The sequence below is a fragment of the Nansenia antarctica genome, assembly GCF_963989245.1.
Source record: "Nansenia antarctica genome assembly, chromosome: 9".
NCBI classification, from domain to species: domain Eukaryota; kingdom Metazoa; phylum Chordata; class Actinopteri; order Argentiniformes; family Microstomatidae; genus Nansenia; species Nansenia antarctica.
Window position 1 is genome coordinate 11689498 of NC_137679.1, and position 23317 is coordinate 11712814.

Consider the following 23317-nt stretch of genomic DNA (forward strand, 5'->3'; position numbering starts at 1 on the left):
GAAAAATAACTTTTCAGTCCTCAATTTTAGACCGATTTTGAAGTAAAATTATATTTTATTTTATTTTATTTATACAGTTAAATGACTTTCTAGATGCAAATTGTATCCTTGATACTTTTCAGTCTGGTTTTCGCCCTCATCATAGCACAGAGACAACACTGGTCAAGGTGGTAAACGACCTATGAATCAACACTGACTCCAAAAAGCTCTCTGTCCTTGTCCTACTGGACCCGAGGGACATCAAACACTCAGGGACATCTAAACCACTCCTCTCCTCATTACCCGTCTCTCCCCTCACCCCCCCTCCCTGCCCTCAACCCCCCAGTCCACTCTACCCCTAACTCCCCAAGACACTCCTCCAGCGAGTCACTCTCCCCTCTCTTCTCCCCAATCACACCATGCCTGCCATTCTCAGCTGATTTGAAGAACATGGAGAAGAGAGAGAGGTGTGACAAATATTTGGGTGATAGCGATTAAGCCGATGCCCCATGCCGGCTGCGAGGTCAGCCACAGTGCCTGACGATGGCCCCACACCACGTGGTAGATGAGCAGGGATGCGCCATCAACGAGTACAACGTCTGGTGGGTGGGGATTGGGGACAACGATTCCAAGACGCTGGACGATCACAGACTTGTTACCCTTCCTGAGGCATCCATACTCATCGATGATGGATGCAGAGACCGGGCCGAGCTCATAGTCAAAGAGGGCAGAGAGCTCCATTCTTCTCTTGGTCCCCACCACCAGCAGCCAGGTAAACAACGCCTCAAGGTTGCATATGATCTTCCCATTGACCTTTTGACCTTCACTCTTTTTGTGTTGAATTTCATTGTCACCACCTTATTTGAGATGGGCGCATGAAAACCCTCAGGTTGAAGCGATGAAGAGAAAAATGTGCTCATGTCCTGTCCGATCAATGCATCAATGAGATGCCCTTCATGCCTCCTACTCCCTTCCCTTGCTTGATGCTCCCAGAATATATCTCCACTGCACCATCTGACACATTGCTTCCGGCGAAGAGGTCATCCTTGGCAGTAACAGGAAGGTGCTGCATGTCGCGCAGATGCCATGTGATCCATCTTGAGTAGTGGTGATGACCGGCGGCAAAGAAATAGGGCAGCATCTCTTCAAGGCATCTCTTCAAGCCAGTCACCTGTGAGCTATTAGGGTTGGGGTGATGAAGCAATCCACCCATAGCTGGCCAGTGGGGTGCTCTCTGTCTTTCTCCTTATTCCGCCGGCAGCAGTAACCACAGTGGCAATGACACAGGTAAATCGAACAATGTTGCACAGCAAAAAACTGCAAGTAAAACTGAAGAAATTTGAAGAAATATTATGGCTCAACATTCACACCGATGACATTGCGCTCTCTTGATTCGAAATGCAGGTCCAATGTATTAAGCTTATATATAACCTCAAAATCGACTCAAAATCGTCCCACTTGACATTTAAATATGGTCACTTCTGGTTTAAATGGCCATTTTCAATTTTGAAAATATCAGAAATGGATTCTGCATCCTCAATAACCCCCGAAACCACTCCAACATTATCAAAATCGGCCAAGCAGTTGCTGAAATATTGTCCATATAGGCGATTCTGCTAATTAATACTCATTTTGCCTGAGAAACATTGCTACGGTGACACCTTTTCATTCCCAGGCTGACACTGAAAGACTAATGCATGCTTTAATTACTAGCAGGCTAGATTACTGTAACGCTATCCTTTCTGGCCTACCAAAGAAAGCTATTAGTAAACTTCAAATCATACAAAATGCTGCAGCAATGACAATAAAGACCATTCATTCATTCAGCATGAGTCCTCACTAAGACCAGAAGGAGGGCACACATCACACCAACATCAGGGCACACATCACACCAATGGGGAGGCCCTCAGGACTAGAGACATGGGGAGGCCCTCAGGACTAGAGACATGGGGAGGCCCTCAGGACTAGAGACATGGGGAGGCCCTCAGGACTAGAGACATGGGGAGGCCCTCAGGACTAGAGACATGGGGAGGCCTTCAGGACTAGAGACATGGGGAGGCAGCCCTCAGGACTAGAGACATGGGGAGGCAGCCCTCAGGACTAGAGACATGGGGAGGCAGCCCTCAGGACTAGAGACATGGGGAGGCCTTCAGGACTAGAGACATGGGGAGGCCTTCAGGACTAGAGACATGGGGAGGCCCTCAGGACTAGAGACATGGGGAGGCAGCCCTCAGGACTAGAGACATGGGGAGGCCCTCAGGACTAGAGACATGGGGAGGCCCTCAGGACTAGAGACATGGGGAGGCCTTCAGGACTAGAGACATGGGGAGACTCTCAGGACTAGAGACATGGGGAGGCCCTCAGGACTAGAGACATGGGGAGGCAGCCCTCAGGACTAGAGACATGGGGAGGCCTTCAGGACTAGAGACATGGGGAGGCCCTCAGGACTAGAGACATGGGGAGGCAGCCCTCAGGACTAGAGACATGGGGAGGCTCTCAGGACTAGAGACATGGGGAGGCCCTCAGGACTAGAGACATGGGGAGGCAGCCCTAGAGACATGGGGAGGCCCTCAGGACTAGAGACATGGGGAGGCAGCCCTCAGGACTAGAGACATGGGGAGGCCCTCAGGACTAGAGACATGGGGAGGCAGCTCTCAGGACTAGAGACATGGGGAGACCCTCAGGACTAGAGACATGGGGAGGCCCTCAGGACTAGAGACATGGGGAGGCCCTCAGGACTAGAGACATGGGGAGGCCCTCAGGACTAGAGACATGGGTAGGCCTTCAGGACTAGAGACATGGGGAGGCAGCCCTAGAGACATGGGGAGGCAGCCCTCAGTTTTTATGCCGCCAGCCTCTGGAATACCTTGCCAGAAAACCTAAGAATGGCTGAAACTGTGGGAACTTTTAAGCGAGATCTTAAGACATACCTATTTAATCGTATAGCTTTCATCATGTAGCTGTACTTAATTAAATCTTCTTGATCTTATATTTTTTGCCTGTCTCTTAAACTTTTATTCTCTTTTTTTCACATCATCTGTCTTGCTTTGTTTTGTGTACAATTATGAACCATGTTTTTATTTATCTTTCCTGGGATTCCTTTCTGTAAAGCACTGTGTGCTACATGTGCTATATAAATAAACTTGATTTTGACTTTGACTCATCCTACGCATACCCTTCTCTCTATCTAACTATCTATACAACCAACCAACAGACCACCCAACAATTCATCCCTCCATCAAACCAACCAAACCATTGGTAACTTCACCATCTACCATAATAAGACTCACTTTCTTTCAAAACGACTTACCATGTCTTCAAAATGACGTTGCAAGCTCACAGAGTTCCTTCTGGAACTTATTTTCTAGTTTGAGTGAACTATCCAATTAAAACTATGGTTTTCAGTACACAGATACTTTAAGGTAACATTTGTGATTCAATCTGCTGTTTTGTTTTTTAATGTCCTTTACTGAAGGAACCTTTGTCACAGTCACCACATCTTAAACGTGACCTCTTCCACTCTTCCACTCTCTCACTCTAGCTGACACAGAAACGGATGGGGCATTTGGTTAGTTCATGCAGCTAGGCTGTATTAGAATTCAAAAGTACTTTGCAGGGCTCAGAGGATGTGAAGGAACTGCCAGAGCCCATTTCATCAGAACACACACACACACACACACACACACACACACATACACACACACACACACACACACACACACACGCGCGCGCGCGCACACACACACACACACACACGCGCGCGCACACACACACACACACACACACACACACACGCACACATTACTCAGTTTCCGGCTGCTCCTTCCTACTTATGCTTGCTCAAACATACTTGGGAGTCTGGGACACTCTCTCCTAGCTCATAAGCTGCTGGGTGCCAGCAGTACAAATGCCTTTAATAAACTCCATCATGACAGGGTGTTTTATTTGTGTCATTATTTTCTCATCATTTGCGAAATGCAGCTTATTGAAGCATCAAATTAGGAACAAGGAAAGAAAGATCTCCTTATTCAAAATCACAGCCAAGTGTCTCTATAGTCTTAAAGTACAGACTGTACTGTACCGTATTAATGTTTTGTAATCAAATTGTAAACTTATAGGCCATTTTAATAGGCCAGAATTGCTTTTGCGATAGCGATTGTCTATGTTTGCGAAAGATCTCGGAGAGTTCCATAATAGTGCAGTGGGATTGAACTTATCTTCATGGTATGCTAGTATTTGCATTTACCACATAACCTGAAGAAACGTACTGTACCTTGGTAGGTATCAGGCTTCTTGAGGGATCTGTAGTGTGAATTAAACCTGAATAGATTTTCTTGTTTTTTGTATTGTTTCCTTTGAAGCCTTCCTGGTCTTGCTCCTATGCGGTGTATAAGCCATGAAGTCAGCAATGGAATGTGGAAGTTCTTGAGGATATCAAATATGGTTATATCAATCTTAAAGGTCCAGTATAGATATGAGCTTTAACATAATACTAAATGCCTGTGATGAATCAGTAGTGATCAAGGAATGACATCACATGATAAAGAACATTCAGTAGAGTGGTGTTTTTGTCACACACACAGAAAGAGAGAGAGAGAGAGAACTTCAATATCTACTGTAACTGAATTTCAACATATTTAACTGTAAACCATAGAGAAACGTAAACCTTCTTACTGTATGAGTAGAGATGAGACGCCACCGTGTGTAATTCTACACGATTAAGACAACTGAGTGCCAGCCTGGAAATATTACCTAGAGGCAGTTCTAAATACCTTTTTATCACACTGCTCTGAATGGTCATGGATGTAATAACACTTAACAGTAACACACCAGGTTCAGTAGATAGGTCATGAGTTCAGCCATTGAGTTTAATCCACATTGATCATTGTGGCTATGGTGGCTCCATACTGCCATCTACAGTGGTTTTGGTGTTCAACAGTACACTACTGCAAAATACAAAGTCGAATATATTATGGGGGACATATTGAGATATATGTACCCTGTCATACAATGACACACTCATTAATATCTGCTATTGAGTCCCTCATGGCGTTCAACGCTGACTTGACCGAACCTTATCCGACTAGCGACAGATAGGGCCACACCTGCCACAGTATTACAGTATACTCATTTTCAGAGCCACTGATGCAGACTCAGGGTAAATATTGATCTAGGATTCACTCTTAGGTGTCATGCAATTCTCTTTCAAGACATCGATTCTTTTTTACGATTTCATCTCTACAAAGACCCAAATGGGGCTATCTCTCTGGCAGTTGAAAACCGATTAAGGAAGTGAAGACCGGTAATGTCATTAGGCTTTATTAATACTAAGTACACAGACGGGACCATCACACCACGATTGGAAAACCAATAACAAATAGATATTAATACATGTGCAAATAAGCATGCCAATAAAACCATGTGTCACACAGCTAAGGGGGTCTGAATGCGAAGGGGGCCACTGACATCACGGTACGTCTGTTCCCACGAAGGGGTCAATACCGGCACTGCTACATAAGGCGACGGCAGAAAGGGGCATACAGTACACACTGTCTCTGAGTTCTCTCCTTTGATCCATACAGTTCCAGACAAGGGTGAGTAGTCTTTGTTCCTCTCTCAGATTTAGCGTGTCACCACTTAAGATTAAATGGAGGATACAGCTGGATATCTTGGGATTTCAGATGTCACTCTGGCTGCTTGGAACCAAGTAGAATCACATCTGGGACTGTCTGTTTGTTTTCATCAGATTCGGCTGCAGTAGACTAGCAAAGTAGCTAGTTTTTGACTGTTCTTAACTAATGAAAGGCTTTCTCTCTCCAGGGTAACGTCATGACCTTTCTTAGTAGTTTGAGGCAGATGGTGCTGCTTACAACTGTTCTCTTCCACTACACAGCATCCCTCCCTCTGTGGGAGAGGTAAGATGGCTTATTCAATGCGTTTTCCGAGGTCATCTTGTCTGATCCGGTTTCATCCCGTGTGCTCGTCTGCAATTACTCCTAAAAGTACCCCTCTCTGCCCTGTTCTATGTGTTGCTTTCCTGCCTTTCCTGCCTTCCCTGCCTTTAACACGTCACAACTCTTTCTGACATGGAATCCTAGAATCCAAGGAATCCTAAACTATAAAAACATGGTTCACATTAACACGTGATGCCGTTCATTCTACCTGGGAACCCAAGGCTGAGATTTTGCTCCTTTCTCATCTTCCCTAACCCTGTCCAGCTATGTTCTCAAATGCAATCTGAACTATTTTCGTCCTTGTTTCCAAAAAATACTATTTCAAATGACCAATCTCCAAGTCAAAAACAAAATGACTGTGTATGGTGTGTTCCATCACATTTCCTTGCAGGAATCAGGGGGAACTGGAGGGGATGATCAGGAGTGAGATCATCCATTTAAACACTCAGTCCCTATTGGCCAGGAACTGTCTGGATGCACTTGTTGAGGCCAGACTGAGGTAGGTCATGTAGCAGTCAGACGCATGCTCCTATCAGCTAGTTCTTCTCTCTTGCTATGAGAAGAATAATCATGGGCTTGTACCCCCAAGTACCACTTCATTAACCGGGCTGTTATTTCAGCCAATCCGGGAGATCCGAACCACAGAAGAGACAGTTGGGGGACATTGAGTTCTCCAACAGGTATGCAGAGTACCTGAGGTCCAAAGCCAAGCACAGCTCGATCTGTGCCTTCCTCCGACGCGTACAGAGCGTTAAAAAAAGGTAATATATGGAAACCATGGAAACCATGGAACAGGGAAATGGAATGAGAACCTTCATGACCGTGATGTGTCTGTGTCTTCAGAACATAATGCTATGTCCCTCTGCTTGTCCTACAGCGCGTTAGGTGGAGACACAGAGAAGGTGAACGTACTTTTGAAGCAATACAAGTGTCCCAATGTGCACCACTGGGGGGCTGATTTGTAGCTAGAGGAGAACAGAAACTAGACGTGTGGGAAACGGCTAAGATGTCAACAGGATGACCACTCAAGTGTGAATATTATAACGTTGAAGACAATTGATAGTAAGCAGTGGGTAGTGTTCAATGATTAAAATACTGTTTTTTTGGATAAGCAAGCACTGATAAGTATGAGTATTCGGAAGCACTGGAGTGTTATGGATAGCGTTGTCTCGTTCCATGACTATCAAGTGATCTGTCTATAAACTGGTCATACTGATATTTACAGCACAGTACCTGTACTGTATCTATATGAACATGTCCGCGAATGATGACATATCAAGGTTGTCAAATACTTCCCTTTTTCTTTGTACATTTAGCCTATCTGATAACATTATAAACATGTAATGTGCTCCCTGCTTTGTGTCTAAAATGTTTCTTCAGTGACCTGCAGGTTCTATTTCTTGTAGTGAATAAAATCCATTGATTGTCAGACTGATGTCATTGTTTTTAATTGCCGTCCATGACATTGCACTATTGAAAGCAGCAGACAACGTATCCTTAAGCCAAGAGCCCCTAACCTAACAAACTGCATGTAAAGTGTCTTGCTACTGCCTCAAACAGGGTAGACTCACACGGGCTAACTGTTGTTATGATTCCAGCATGTTTGTTTTTTGCGTGAGGCCATAGTAAAATCATTTTGTGTTGTCTAATCATTCCATATGCTGTCCCTTTCCTCACTGTCCTAGTAAAGCTTAAGCCCTGAAGTTCACTCATAACCACTGTTATTTGATGTCCTCATGTGGCTATTGTTGTACATTTCAAGCCTGCAAACTGCGACACTTTAAATGAATGTGCAATAACACTATGTGCTATATGACAACCCTAGTCGTCTATCTGTACAGTATAGTATAGTGGATAGTGTACATAGCCTTTATTTATGTAAACCAGCTCCTTTCCCTTCTTGTTTTTTTAGTTTTTTTTTCTTTCCTAGCACCAGGGGAGCCACCCCTCCTAAATTTCGTTGTTTGGTACCTGTACTATAGCAATGACAATAAAGACCATTCATTCATTCATTCATTCATTCATTCATTCATTCATATGCTGTCCCTTTCCTCACTGTCCTAGTGAAGCTTAAGCCCTGAAGTTCACTCATAACCACTGTTATTTTATGTCCTCATGTGGCTATTGTTAATTTACAACACAGTCATGAAGGTTATAGCCACTGACAAAATGTCTCAGTAGCATGTTCCTGTTTTCATTATCCTTCAGGACTCGTGGCCTGATTATAGTGCCCTTTTTCTCATATGACCTTACATCTTTTTTTAACAGTTTATAATTTATTCGCTACATTTGAACATCTTTGACCATCTCTGGATACTCTGGCAAAAAAATGGCTGTATAAAATCCCATACATATCCTCAAAACAGATAATACACTGTGTTGATTGAAACATATCAAATGTTTTATTAATGCTTATCTCAACCCTGAAAAGGGAATGTAACCTCCTTAACGTATTTGTAAAGGGAATGTGGGGGGTTACTGTAAGACTTCTCGACAACAGATGTGGGTATGTTTATGAGGGGGGAAAGTCCACCATAGACAGGCTCCTCTGGACATATACCATCAGATAAGCTCTTGTCACAAAGGTTGGGACTGAAGTCAGTTTTTCTCCACCAGGCAAGACAGCCACTGTTTTATGTAGACAAGTACCAGCTGGTACAAAGAGCCACTATTCCTCCATATTTCATTAGCATTGATCTGACGACTGAACGGGGCAATGGATCCAAATTATCCACACTTCTCGTTGAGAACTGTGCTTAACGTTCTGCTTGTGTTTTCGCTTCACAAATCTGCTCAAGCTCAACAGAGTAAGTATTGTTTTTAGACTATATGCTTATTGAACGTAGACAGTGGCACAACTTTGAGGTCAGCAGCTTTTGAAATGTGTTTCAGATTGGTTTTGTTACTCATTGAAGACAAGGAAATATGTATTTTTGTAGACTGAACATCACCGTCTTTTGTTGTTTAAAGATAGACATGTGAAGGACCTATGCTAGGCTGTGTAGGAGCTGATGGAGGCGCGTTCTGGCTCCCTATTTTTCTGTATTAGTTTATATATATTTTTGTAAGCTACCTAGGTGTTGTTATCCCTGTCCAACATGAACCAGCTCACTCGATCATTCCAACTGTCAATGTGTATTGTTTATGTTCTTGTGTAAAATCAATAAAAAGAATTAAGAAAGAAAGAAAGATAGGCATGTAACTATGCCCTTTACAATTTCACAAACATGTAGCATATCCATGTAGCGCAAATATTATGCTTAAATTCTATTCTGACATCCTTCTCCTTTTTTCCCTCACCATCTCAGTATGCACTGTCCCAAGGAGTGCTTCTATACCTGAGCGTGATTATACCCCTGGTTTTAAAATAGCCGATATCACCACAATCGCACCAGACGTGACCCTTCAAATTACTCAAAACCCTTACAATTTGTTCTATCTGAATGGAAATGAACTAATAGTGGAAGGGGTTGTGGACTATGAGGTAGGCCTATGTTTAATCATTCAGCGTTACAGTTTTGGATCTCTGCCGTCATGTGGTCTAAGTGGAATTATATTACATCTTTAGCTCATTTAGAAAAATAACATTACAGTATCAAAGCAAATGGTTGACAGACTGAGTGAGGCCTTTATTTTGAATCCTGCCTCAAAGGTCTCTATAGCAACAACCCTGCCATATACTTTAATTGTAATTGGTTGTGTTGTGTCTCTTTTTGGTCATGGGTTTTTGATGTTTGGGAAGCAAACCCTTTATTTATTACCCTTTATTTGCATACTGTGCTTAAACATGTAAGCATAATGCAAATGACACACAGTCACTGTCACACATTTTGTTTTCAGATTCAATCTACTCACACAGTTGTAATTCAGTGCAAAGAAGGTGCTGTACTGGTAAGTACATTTTCTCAAATATGTATATGAATTTTGGGAGTAGTAAATGGTACTATGAATTGTTTTATATTATATATATTATATATATATGAGATTTATGTAATGAGATTTATTTGCCAATGCCACATTTCATGATTTAAAACAAAATCCACTATGGCCTACTTTAAGTGCTTAAATATTGTTGCTGATTCAATTAATTTAATGTGGTGCCTGTCATGGTCCCTCCCCCCCTCCAATTTATATTTTTTTCACGTGTCAAACTTGAGTAATGCGATGTCCTTTCTTTGTTTCAGTTATCTGAAAGTCTGTTCGTAATTGTCACGAACGTCAATGATAACGCTCCAGTATTTAAAGAGAGTCAGTACACTTTAAATGTTGATGAGGTGAGTACTGTCTCTCATGCTTCTTCCTCTAGTCTGTTTACATCACATTGTACTTTTCATCATTATCAGTTCACAAGACGGGGGATCGGGTTCTTCTGCAGTCATTCAAACTGTGGAACAATCAGTATGTCAGCACATAATATGCTGTTAACATTTTCATAATGTGCCTGATTCAATTAAGTACCACAAGTCTACAGTAGACTTTATGTTTTTCAAAAGACAAAACTGCCGATGTTGATTCATTCATACGACAGTGACGGTAGCGACTACTTGTTATCTCTTTTTAATAGTTGACACCTGTCGGCACACCCGTAGATGAAGGTGTCATTGAGGCCTCAGACGCAGACGGTGGTGAACTCTTTTACACCCTGGACCCCGAGACAGTAAGATCCCCCTTTGTGTCTATTACAAGTTTACAACATATACAGTGACTTCAGAAAGTATTCAGACCCCTTAACTTTTTTCCACATTTTGTTGTCTTAAAGACTCAATTTAAAATGGGTTGAATGTATTTTCTTTTGCCTTCAATCCACACACAATACCCCATAATGACAAAGCAAAAACACGTTTTCAGAAATGTCTGCAAATTTATTAAAATTGAAATACAGAAATACCTCATTTACATGTATTCAGACCCTTTGCTATGACACTCTTAAAATGTTCTGAAATGCAAAACATTTCTTCAATAAGTCACTCAACAAGTTGAATTGAGTCCATCTGAGTGCAAGGAAAACAGTTAATGTGATTTTGGAATTAATATCTTTTCAAGCCTCTGGCTTGCATCGGAATCAATTACACATTCTGTATTTCAATTTTAATACATTTTCCACTGTAATATAAATATATTACAAAATTAACATAACTGTTATGATAATTTTGTAATATATTACATATAATTTTGTAATGTATTAAAAAAGTATAATTATTATAATAATGATGATTATATTATACTATAATATATTATAATTAATATTTATAATCTACAAAATAATGTTCTACGTTCATTCTCACAGGAGTATTTTACAGTAGTGGGAAATGGAAACCCAAACATACAAGTTCAAAAGCTTCTGGACTATGACACAGTGAAAAAAGTGACATTTACATTGACTGCATGGGTGAGTGCTGTATCTCTGTGTCCAGAAGAGTAAGTGACTCATTCCTTAAGTATTGCTTGGAATCAATATATCTGAATGCATCATACTTAATCGATATTCAATGAACACTTTGTGTTTTAAGGATACCCGTGCTCCTCATGATCCACCCTCATTCAGTGCCACAACAATCATCAATATTAACATCGTGGACATTGACAACCGCCCACCATGGTTCCAGCCCTGCACACCAATCGCTGTTGGCATAGCCAAAGTTTGCCCCAACTCAGGATATACAGGCACGGTCAACTTGACACAGCAAGAGGTGCATCCCATCCCTTCCAAAAATATCAACTTATGACCATCAAAATCTCTTATAGGATGAATAGCCCCAACATACTAAGATGGGTCTGACATCTCAATGTGCTTGCGTGCCATCTGTCTCATTGCAGACTGGAGCTTTACCATTGGACCCAGGCCCGGTGCGTGCCATTGATGGTGACAGCTTAAATGCTGCCATAATGTACGCATTCCTAAGTGGTAAGCATGTTACAGTTCATACGGCAGTCTACAATTCATAGTCAGTGTACCATGTGCTATAATACCAGAGAGCGGATGTTAATGGTTAATGTCAGGTAAATAGATCTAAAATCTAGATGGTTCAGATCAACCTTACTACTAATGGCAGAGAAATGTTGCCAAAAAATACCAGGCCAACAACTACTTTGCTCACCAATAAAAAAGAATTCTACCCAATTTAAATAGAACTTGTAAACTGTTCTCATATCTCTAATTTCCAGGAAATGAAGATGGCATATTTGACATCAATAGTGACACTGGGGATATCACAATGAAAAAAGCAGTTGATGTTGCAGGCCCAATAGTCTTAACAGTTTTGGTAAATAAATCTTTCCTACAATCAATTACTGAATCAGGTTACTGTACCATAAGCCAATTTGCATATTGATATTGTTGCAGACTGTATAGTTAACCTAAAACTGGAATTTACATTAAATGAATGTAGGCATGTTTTGCGTCAACTGCACATGCCTATATGGCTGACTATGGTCACCATCTAAATTTAAATGACAAATAGCCTAACATGAATAATCGGTTAATCAGAAATTAAGTGGGGAATAATTCAGATGTAGCCTACACATACAAAATTACTCACCAGAAGGCAATGCATGGGAGTTGATTTATTTTCAAGAGAAAATCTCTTTTCAGGCCGCACAAAGTGTAAACAACAATCAGTTTGCGACCACAATGGTCACATTCCATGTTGTGAAGATGAGCTCCCACCCACCACGGTTTGAAAAGACGCAGTATGAGGGCTTCATCGCAGCAGACGCGGGACAAGGCAGCATGGTTATGGAGGGAAAATCCTCCAATAAGCCCCTCAGACTCCAAGCCACGGATGCAGACTATGCCAATGTAAGGGCTGTTGGATTTCACTGTGGCAGTGGCACTAGTTAACGGCAAACATACACAGATCAACACAGATCTCCAGGCAAAATTAGGTCTGATGATGGACTTTTCTTTTCTTTTCTTTTTTGTGTATTTGTGTTTTTTAAACTCCCAACTGACCCGTGTTCACTTGTTAGGGCGTGAATCCTGATTTGACGTATGAAATTCAAGGAACCAATGATTTCTCTGTCACCACGGAAGGTTTCATACTCATGACAAGAGACCTGTCACCAGGCAGTGTTTCCTTCAATGTAAGTAGGCCTTCCGCACATGAACGGCCTAGCCTAGTGCTGGCCTAGGCTAGTGCTTTCTGAATTTTCACTGGTAAAGTGAAGAAAACAAAAGTTGTCTTTTATCTTGATGTGTTTCGCCTCTATGTTCTCTTTCTCAGGTGAAGGCGGTTGACCCGTCTTATGGTGAAGCGAGTACAACACTGGTGGTAGAGGTTACACCAGGTAAGTAAAATAAATGTAGCTAATAATATGAAATATACATAATCAGTCATGAATTTAAAGTCATAAATGGATGCCCGACCCTGTCTCCCATTTATTACGGCCAAATTGCATGCTATTACAAACTAATCCAATCAAATTTCACTGATAAGTGCTATATCATGGTGAGGGGGGGGGACAAGCTGAATGTGGGTGTTGCTGCTCTCCTACCAGGGACCCCTACCTCTACAAGCCCCCCTACCACCATAGACATGACCACTGTCACCACAGAAATGACCAGTGTCACCACAGACATGACCAGTGTCACCACAGAAATGACCAGTGAGACACTGGGCCCTACCACTAACCCTAGCGTGACCACTCAAGACGCCCTACCCACATCCTCATCAGGCAATACAGCAGATCCTCATACAGGTATACACACACACACACACACACACACACACACAAAAACACACACACACACACACACACACCCTGCGCTTTCTTGGCTTCTCAATATCCTGCAAAACTGATTCACTGATCGGATATACTGTATCCGTATGCCCACAGCTTGCAAACTCCATTGGCTGACATTTTTTTCACACACAAAGCTCTTGCTTGAGACCACGTTGTGATTATTTTACAGCATAATGATAACACCCCTACCACTTGGTCATTGCTGATACCGTTTTCATGATAAAAGGCTCTCTTTTTTTTTTACAGTATAGGCCTACAATCTCTGTGTGTGGATGTGCTATGCTTGGCATATGCTTGGCCTCTTAAAAACAGTAAACATCATGCTCATGCTGGGAAACGTTAACTTAATGATTAAAGACCCCATTTCATAACTTTGCATAAGAAGAAACACATACTGTACATGACTGAGTTATGCCATACAACTGTCTTCAATTTAATTCCCGACGGAAAGCAGTAAAACAAAAAGTGGATTTCTTCCACTACAATTTCTGAAATGAATGTGACTTGCTCCGTCATTTTCAGTCGCTTGTACCGCTAATCATATTTTACATTTACAATCTCAACTTTCTAACCATACGAAATGTGTGTTTCAACTCCCAATAATGAGTGAGAAAGAGACAGTTGGTTGGAGTCAGAGTAGGGCCTATTACCGGGTGATTACTCTATTTGTAAGGCTATCGCATCTCACACACGGCACCGCAGCTCAAATTAAATCAGAGAGCAACTAAGTAACTAGCTGGCTGTGGTAAAAGTTCAGCTAAGGAGTTTGTCAGCTTGGCTTTAGCTAAACTGTAATGCAAGGCAGCCAGCCAGCTAGCCAGTGAGTTTACAGTTGGTGCAGTTGTTAGGCTCTAGAAAACATCTAGAACTGAAAGCTCTATCCACCTTATCATTCAATGCATTAAAAATACATTATGTATTATGTAAATTATGATTTAGCCTTAAAAACTAAGTGAAAACGGTGAAAAAAACAACATGTTTATTGAAATCTGTTAAGTTTTAGCCTAGCAACAAGAATCACGTATGTTCGTCCGTGCGTGAAGCGCGAACACATAATGTGAGTGGCTACCTTCAAATCTCTCTCAAATCAGATTCTTTTTCAGTTACCTTCATGGTACCTTGGAAGGACAGTAACTTTGGAGACAGAGAGGCAATAGGCAGCTACATTTAGATTGAGACACAGCCTTGGTTATTGTTGCCACCGCACTCACGTGTCATCACACACATGTTTTTACAACAGTTTGCGCCATGGCTTCGGATCGGATTGCAAAAATCTAATCTGTTTTCTTGAGCCCCAAATGCTTCTAACATTGTGCTTGACCTCACTCGGTTCTGAAGAGGGGGGTGTGCCTGGGCCTTCAGGTGACTATCGCCTGGAGGACATGGTCGCTCTGGGAGCCACCATGGCCGTCCTATTGATAATCTGTATGGTGGTCGTTGGCCTGCTGGTCTTCCGCATCCAGAAGGGAAAGGCAGCCTGGAGGAAACTGTCAGAGGCCAGCATCTTCCGTAGCTCGGTGAGTTCCGATTCCAAAGCCTCTAAAAACATTATGCGTGCTAGCATAGTCAGTCAACTGGAGTTGCTAGGGCAATAATCAAATGAAGACGGTGAGTGTTAAAGCTTTTGCTCTACTATCCCTGAATGTTCTCTCACTTGTGTACTCGTTTGTGTCATTCGGCAGCTCGGCCGAGGCCCTGGTGGTCTGAAGGAGGGGGTGCAGTACACCAACGAGGGCTTCCAGAACGACGGGGACACAGGCAGCGTGGGCTCCAAAGGCTTAGGAGACCTGGACATGATGAAGCGAGGCACAGGGGAAGGAACCCGCAGTTCAGTTGAGGAGGCCATTAAAAAAACTCTCCAGTTCTCCAACCTCCTGCCTGACAGCAGCAGCCTGGAAGAGTCCGACAAGGCTGACAGCGAGAAGGAGGTGAAGCCCATTCTCACCAAGGAGAGGCGCGTGGAGGAAGGCTACAAGTCTGTCTGGTTCAAAGAGGACATCGACCCCAACGCCAAGGAGGAGGTGGTCATCATACCTGACAGCAGGGAAGAGGACGGCGAGGATGATGAGGATGAGGAGTCCCTGAGAGATGAAGAGGAGGAATCATTTGACAACTCGTCGTTCGCAATCCCCAAAGTGGCCTTTGCCAGTGGTGATCTGGATAATGGACTCAAACGAAAAGGCAATGAGGAATCTGACGATGAAGACCTTTGAGGAGCAGGGGGGAAGTACTATAGGGCTCTCTTATTCCAAAGTATCCCTGTCTACATAAAATCACATAAATCAACACCAACATGAGGTGACACATACAGTATGAGTTTTTCTGCAGCACAAACCTCAGCTATTCATTTACTTTTGCAAAACAATGACTCTCTGAAAACATTACAGTATATTGACATACCGTGAGCTCAGAATTATAAGGTTCCATCTCCGTTTAGGGTAGTTCAGAGATATTGAGCGTCAAAGTTTTTACATTCCATTATGTTTTGTGAGATGGAACCTTTGTATTTTATTAATTACTAGCAAAAAAAAATAACATTAACATTAAAACACCCAATGGATCAGATTATGTAAAAAACTCAATTTTGACAAAAATGGAGATAGAACCTTATAATTCTAACGTCACGATACAGCACATTGCAATAGCGGCTGTATAAGCTGTATTAGTCAGCCCTTACTAATTGTCTGGAACCTTGACCCGAGCACCCACATCTCGGGATGACAGGACTCATCCTTCCTTATTGTCCACCAACACCCTGCCAGTTTCCATTAATCAATAACTTATTTCAGGCTCATTGCACTCGTGTCTAAATAATATTTCTTGATATAGTAACATACAGTGAGACAATGGATTATCATAAACTACTTGAACAGCAAAAAGTGAAGTGCAGTACTTTACATTCTGATTTAGTTTACCTTGTCAAGGGGTCATCTATCAAAAACGACTTGTATGACACGTAATGATCATTTATAGTAAGCTTAAACGTTTGTATTTTTGTAAATACTGTAAAGATTGGTTATAATAGATGAAGAACTCAAGAACTCATGATTTTAACACACATTGACACATTGTGTCTCTAGTATGTAAAATGGACACCTGAATTTAAAATAGCTGGTGCGCTACAGGTACTACAGTAAAAGCAACTAGTCATCCTTTGTTATTGCTTGTTTATGATAATATCCTTGTTACCAGCACAAGGGTTGTAAAGAGCAATAGACTGACGCAAAGAAGTGCACTTTGTACTTTAATCAAATAACCCATGTGCAATAATCATAAATGTTCTTTCTTTGTGAGGTGGACTAAATGTTAACCCATGAAATACCAGGGCACAAATCCACTTCTCTGTCGATCCTTAGGGACTCATTTCACTGTAACTGAATTTGTACTTCATTAAATGGTTATAATGATGGACACACTAAAATGTACTCTGTAACATTTCTGTTTAGATAAGGCTGCATATCAATTTTAGCAGCATAGTACATATGAGCATAACGAGTGATTAAGTCCTTGTCACAGATGTACTGTAAGTGACCTACTTCTGAGATGGGATGTTGTGCTGATATGGAAGGTTCAGAGAAAGGTCTTATTATGTCCTCATGGCGACAGCAAATCACAATAAACAAACCCTAAGCCGACTGTAGCTGTCAATCACTGTTACACAACTGCCATCACTCTGATAGAAGTGTACATACCAGGGTCAAATCACTTCATTATTCATCTCCACAAAAAAAAAAAAAATCCTAATTTCAATTTAAAAAAATGAATTCTGCCTTAGTTTGACTTTCTGGGCTCTAGTGTATCAGCACATGTATACAGTATTTGTTTTTAGCATTGAAAACTGACATCAAGACACATGCATGTCCTCACTTGTCAATGGGACTTCCTTCCTGGAATTGCCCATCGGGGATAAATACAGTACGGTAATCTGTATCTGTATCTGTATCTGGTAAAATAAGAGTTGAAAACTACATTTAAATACACAGTGTAACTTACTCAACTGTGTTGTATTTCATTCAGTGATATTATTCATCTCACTTTATTTATCGACATTGTCGAAAATAGCTTTGGTTGCCGTAACCATGCCATAACCATTGCACCAACACCATACAGTTGAGACACAACTATTTGACTATTAAACCCACTGTTCAAAATCCTGTTTTGACGATGGCCGCGAAAGTAAAACTAGAATACACAAAGTGCTGAAAATCGAACATTAACAAAACATCTTCTCCCCGCTTATGCTGCCATTACGACAACGAGCTGATCGATTCCCTCGATGTTAGACAGCCAGGCCGTCGAGGCAGCGTATGTGAGGCTGCACCAGGCTGAGGATAGGGCTGCAAGAGGCTCCCGCCAGGCAGAAGGCCTCGTCCACCGTTACACCCCAGCCTCGCAGTGTCTTCAGGGCACTGGCGCACGTGTCCCTGCAGCCCCATTCTGTGATCAGGCTGGTGCAGAGTGGGCTGTCCTCCAGTGTAAACCTCCTCCTCATCTCCCCCATAAGCATGGCAAACTCCTTCATAGAAGCCTGGAGGAGAACAAGACGTTGTTTAGTGAGTGAGAGAGAGAGAGAGGTCAGGTGGTTGTGACACACTAAAGTCTATTAGGAATGGAATCAATTTTTGGTATAGGAAAAAATACAAGGTTAAAAACACTTTATTAGGAACACTATACTAATACTGGGTAGGGCCTCCCTTTGCTGTCAAAACAGCCTCAATTCTTCGTGGCATTGATTCCACAAGATGTTGCAAACATTCCTTTGAGATTCTGGTCCATGATGGCATGATTGCATCACGCAATTCCTGCAGATTTTTCTGGTGCACTTTCAAAGCTGTGAATGTCCCATTCTACCACATCCCAAAGGTGTTCTATTGGATTCAGATCCAGTGACTGGGAAGGACACTGAAGAACACTGTTCATGAAACCAGTTTGAGACTACTTTTGCTTTGTGACATGGTGTATTATCAGGCTGGAAGTAGCCATTAAAAGATGGGTACATTGTGGCCATGGAGGGATGCACGTGGTCAGTAACAATACTCAAATAGGCTGTGGGCATTCAAGCGATGGTTGATTGGTATTAACAGGCCCAAAGTGTGCCAAGAAAACACCCCCCACACCACCTCCACCGTCTTGGACTGCTGACAGGTGTACAGGTGTTCCTAATAAAGTGTTCAGTAAGTGTATGTTGCACTGCACATTACCTTAGCAGCTTGAAAGCTCTGGAGCTGAGGCTCAGTGAAGCCCTGCTCTCTCAGACCGTCCAGAGTGTCCTGGGAACAGCCCAGGGCGTCTCCCGAGAACAGAACCTTGAGCCGGTCCGAGGCTGGCGGCTGGCCAGTGTGACGGTACAGTAGTGCTGAAGGAACACCTGTCAATGATAAATGAGGAAGTAAATGTTATGTTGAAGTATGAGACATAAAATGTCTGACTGACAGCATCTATTCTACAGTATCCAAGTTGGGTTAACATAACAACACAATAATGTTGCAGAACATTTTTGCATAACACTTCGTCTTGCTTGTCAAGACTGATAGTAAGAGACTGTCCAGCAACTTGAGACAAAAACATGATAAAAATACTTAAAGGCGTAAATGTTCTACCACTAATTCCTGACACATACCTTTTTGTAAGGCCTTGCACACGTCCTTTGTGTCTGTGGACAGCAACAGCTTCACATTATTTGATTGCAAGCTCTCAATGCAGTCTTCTTTGTTGCAGAAGCAAAACCTGCCAATATCAAGACCTGTATGGAGGAAATACAGTACCTTTCATAAGTATTGGAAGCATTTTTTTCTTATTTTGGCTCTATACTATATGAAATCAAACAGTGAAGTTAAAGTAGAGATTCTCAGCTAGGTGTCACCATTTATTAAAAAAACTAAAAAAACATTTCAGGGCACCAAAAGTATTGGGGGAAACTTGGCTTGACAGGTGTTTCCGGTAAGTCAGGTGTGTTCCGTCACATTATTCGTGCAGGTATACTGTATTAGAGCTGTCAATGTCTGGTATTGATTCTAGACTTTGCTTTGCCTTTGGAGTCTCAGTCTGCTGTTGGTGTCTGTCAACATGAGGACCGAAGAGTTGAGACTGCAAGTCAAGGAAGCCATTATTAGGCTGCCAAAATCCACAGTTTCAACATCATCCATGGAAAAGAAAGAGAAAAAACACTGGGCTCAGCAATCACATACGCCGGGCTCACCATAGTGAAGGAACCCCCCCCAAGGTACGCTCTCCAGGCGGCGTCACCCACTACCATCCACAGAACACTTCACCAGCAGAACTAGAGGCTACACTGCAACGTGCCAAGTTAGCCATAAAAACAGGATGGCCAGTTTACAGTGTTCTAAAAAGTACCTAAAAGAGCTTTGAAAAAGGTATTATGGACAGATGAGACAAACATTTAAAAAAAACATGTAACAGAGTGATGCCATACCACTTTATCTGATGGCGGAGGGAGTGTTATGGCTTGGGCGTGTATGAAACTGGCTCATATGTCTTCATTTATGATGTAACTGCTGACAGCAAGGCAATGACCAAACATACTGCCATATCAACATAGCTGCCATAGCAATGGGGCCAAAAAGTGGAAAGTTGTACAGTGGCCAAGTCAATCTCCAGATTTAATAATTAATAAAATTCATGCATTTAATTTGCTGAAGAGGGGACTTAAGGCAAAAAGACCTCAAAACAAACAACTGAAGAAGGCAACAAGGCTACAGGCCTGGCAGAGCATCACCAGAGAAGATACCCAGCGTCTGGTGGGGTCAATGGGTTGCAAACTTCAAGCAGCAATTATCGCATGCAAATGATTGTCGACCAAGTACTAAACATGAATGCTCCATTTGGACATTATATGATTATTTTCCCAATACATATGGTGCCCTGAAATAGGGAGAGTATGTTTAAAAAGAGAATTTCTAAATAGTAAAACCAATCTGAACAAAAACAACATTGATGTAAAGCTGAGAATCTATACTTTAGAGTCCTTAAAGATTTACTAAGACAGTGGAACCTAAATTCCTTGTTGCGTCGAGGGGATTCGTGGATTTTTAGAACCTCACTTGTGTGGGGGATTAAGACTGTGTTATTACATGTTTCATCTATTTACTTCTTACATTTGTTTCTCTTCTTTTATTGTATTTTATTTTTACCTTCTTTTTACTGTTTTACTTCCCCTGCTTTTATATTCATTTTATGCTTGTATCTGTTCTTATATTCACTTTATGTTTTTATCTCCTTGTTTTGAAGCACTTTGAGCTGCATTTCTTGTATCAGAGGTGCTATATAAATAAAGCTTTACTTACTTTGACCTGATGTTTTTGTATTATTTAAAATCATAAAATAAGAAAACTTGGTTCATTTTCCCAATACTTGTGGAGGGCACTGTATATAAGATTTAAAGGGGGCTGACACATTACTGCACTGATAAACATATTATGCATTTTATCAGCCCCTCGTAGAAATCTAATGAGTGCTCCTACCACTTTATTACACACTCCACTATTAACCTAACCTTGCTGAGACCAGGCTTCTAGTTCAGAACACCTGGTGAAATCCTTTGCAGAAAGTAGCTACCAAAGAAGGTGTAAACCTGTTTGAAATGAGTGACACCTGACCTTGCCACACGTCAAACCAATACTACTATGCCCAAAGAAAGGTGTTTTCATAATATGTCCATGATTATAGGCCGTACCATAATGTTTGACACTGGCAATTATCCTTGAATTGTTGTCATCGGTGTCACTGGATAATAGAATCACATCAAACAGCAATGTCTCATCAGGATTCTTATCCAACAGTCTTTCATTCACTGCTTGCATTGCCTGAGGAAGGGAAAACATGCAAAGAATGAATCTTTGAAACAATTTGGATTGCTACATTGTAAGAATTGCAATTGTGGGCTACTGTATATTATGCACTAATAGCTTGGCAGTCTAGCTGTTCACCTTGATGAAGGAGAAAGCTGTTCCCTTTCCCAAAGCTGTTTCAGTTTCCACGGCTTCCTCATGTTCCTCTGGTCCTGGGTCGAACAGCGCGGCGGCGAACACGGCCACTGCGACAGCGCGAGCGGCATCCTTCTGGACACCGAGACAAGTGTTGCAGCTATATATTATATATATTATATTATATTGATCTGAGACATTCCTATTGACAAACCAACAGCAATAACCAGACATTTAACCGACATACACTTTAGTCTCTCTCACCTGTTTGACATCGGTGTTACGCACCACTGAAACCATTCTGTATAAACACGGAAGACAGAACAAGAGACGCTGGAAAATGACAGAAATACGTTTTCGAATAAATAACTTCTCAAACAATCTATCCAACTGAAGTTTGTGAAACGTCAAAAGAGAAAATATAGCCTAGAATTTCAAGTGACATTAATGCACTTGCGAAAGAAAAACTGTTGGTCAAACAAGCTATTGATGAAAGCAATATGTTTGTATTATGAATTAATGTCAGCAGTGAACCCTAACCCGTATACTTTTACTTGATACTGTATTTCCGTGCTTGGACCATTGGCCTGGACAACGAAAATTAAAGTAATACTGCCCTCTACTGAGCAGGAGTTGTAAAGAAAAAACACATTTCTACCTTCTATTCCGTCCCTTCAAATCCACAATAGCCACAATCCTCAATACCTTCCTTGATCTATGAGGTGAAGTTTTGATTTGATTTGTTTTGTTGATGTTTGAATGTTTTGTTGATGTTTGAATGTTTTGTCGCATTCATTCGTAATTTACAGTGGAATGCTTTGGGACCGTGCTCCTCGCTCATAATGCATTATGCAGTATACAGCATAAACAAGTCCCAACACAAATGTAGCCTAGTAAAAAAGTAGAATATATTTATTTTCATTTTAATGTGATTTTACCAGCACTAGAGACTGACTGACTCACTGTAGACAAATCTGAAGCAGTTTTTTTAGTGTAATTCCTTTGCAAATCCAAATAGTTGTATTATCACTCCTGAGATTAGATATAATGTGATACTCCATTGTATGTTTTTGTTATCAATGTGTTCATCATCTATCCACACTACTATTTCACAAAGAACCTTGGATGACACACACACACACACACACACACACACACACACGCACACACACACACACACACACACACACACACACACACACACACACACACACACACACACACACACACACACACACAGGTGCCACTGTGTATGCATTAGGGGTGTTACTCACTGCCTCGTTAGTTAATCAATGTCCTGAAGAAAGACCTATTGAAGCCTACAGTAGTTGCTAAAACTCCACTATGCTCATTCATTGAATAGAATTATATTTGATCTGTTTATACCTTAATGGGATGTAAATCTAATACTTTAACCGTGTCAAGAAAGGGAATGTTTCAGAAAGGACCCTAGCCTAACCTAACCTTTCATCATCAGAGTGCAGGTACAGTATGAATCTCTTTTAATTTCTCACATTCTTCCCCCATTTGACAATTAACTGACAAACCAAACATGTATTTAAAGGTGGGTGATAGTGGAGAGTGTTAAACATACAGGGTAGCCTATTATTGCCAAATAATAGTCAGTGTCATCTTGAGAACATCTAGACACATGTTTCCACACAATTATAACAACATAAGATTATTTTACATGCATGT

At 41.6% G+C, this 23317-nt stretch overlaps 2 protein-coding genes across 2 annotated transcripts; one reads left to right on the plus strand and one right to left on the minus strand.

The window, feature by feature from the left end:
* Positions 1 to 5808: 5808 nt before the first annotated feature.
* On the plus strand, positions 5809 to 15889 carry LOC308165318 (uncharacterized protein; the record flags this gene model as incomplete). Its single annotated transcript, XM_080539477.1, has 14 exons — positions 5809 to 5894; positions 6325 to 6432; positions 6554 to 6694; positions 6811 to 6841; positions 10498 to 10590; positions 11444 to 11623; positions 11751 to 11838; positions 12099 to 12196; positions 12526 to 12732; positions 12903 to 13016; positions 13157 to 13220; positions 13431 to 13631; positions 15015 to 15193; positions 15359 to 15889. The coding sequence occupies 14 exons, from the start codon at positions 5809 to 5811 to the stop codon at positions 15887 to 15889; spliced, it is 2121 nt and encodes a 706-aa protein (XP_080395603.1).
* Positions 15890 to 16914: 1025 nt separating this feature from the next.
* LOC308164750 (cytosolic 5'-nucleotidase 1B) lies at positions 16915 to 22135 on the minus strand. The gene is made up of 6 exons (XM_080538770.1): positions 21884 to 22135; positions 21623 to 21754; positions 21370 to 21499; positions 19297 to 19419; positions 18878 to 19044; positions 16915 to 18204 (listed from the first exon to the last, which is right to left on the minus strand). The coding sequence occupies exons 1-6, from the start codon at positions 21917 to 21919 to the stop codon at positions 17956 to 17958; spliced, it is 837 nt and encodes a 278-aa protein (XP_080394896.1). The 5' UTR covers positions 21920 to 22135; the 3' UTR covers positions 16915 to 17955.
* Positions 22136 to 23317: the final 1182 nt, after the last annotated feature.

What these genes read in the sequence shown, in the direction of transcription:
- LOC308164750 (XM_080538770.1), bottom strand. Translation starts at nt 21,919, where the DNA reads ATGGTTTCAGTGGTGCGTAACACCGATGTCAAACAG. An exon ending in TGCCAGTGTCAAACATTATG is followed by an intron (nt 19,420 to 21,369) that starts GTACGGCCTATA and finishes TCCTCCATACAG; the next exon opens with GTCTTGATATTGGCAGGTTT. An exon ending in AGAGCTTTCAAGCTGCTAAG is followed by an intron (nt 18,205 to 18,877) that starts GTAATGTGCAGT and finishes GTTCTCCTCCAG; the next exon opens with GCTTCTATGAAGGAGTTTGC.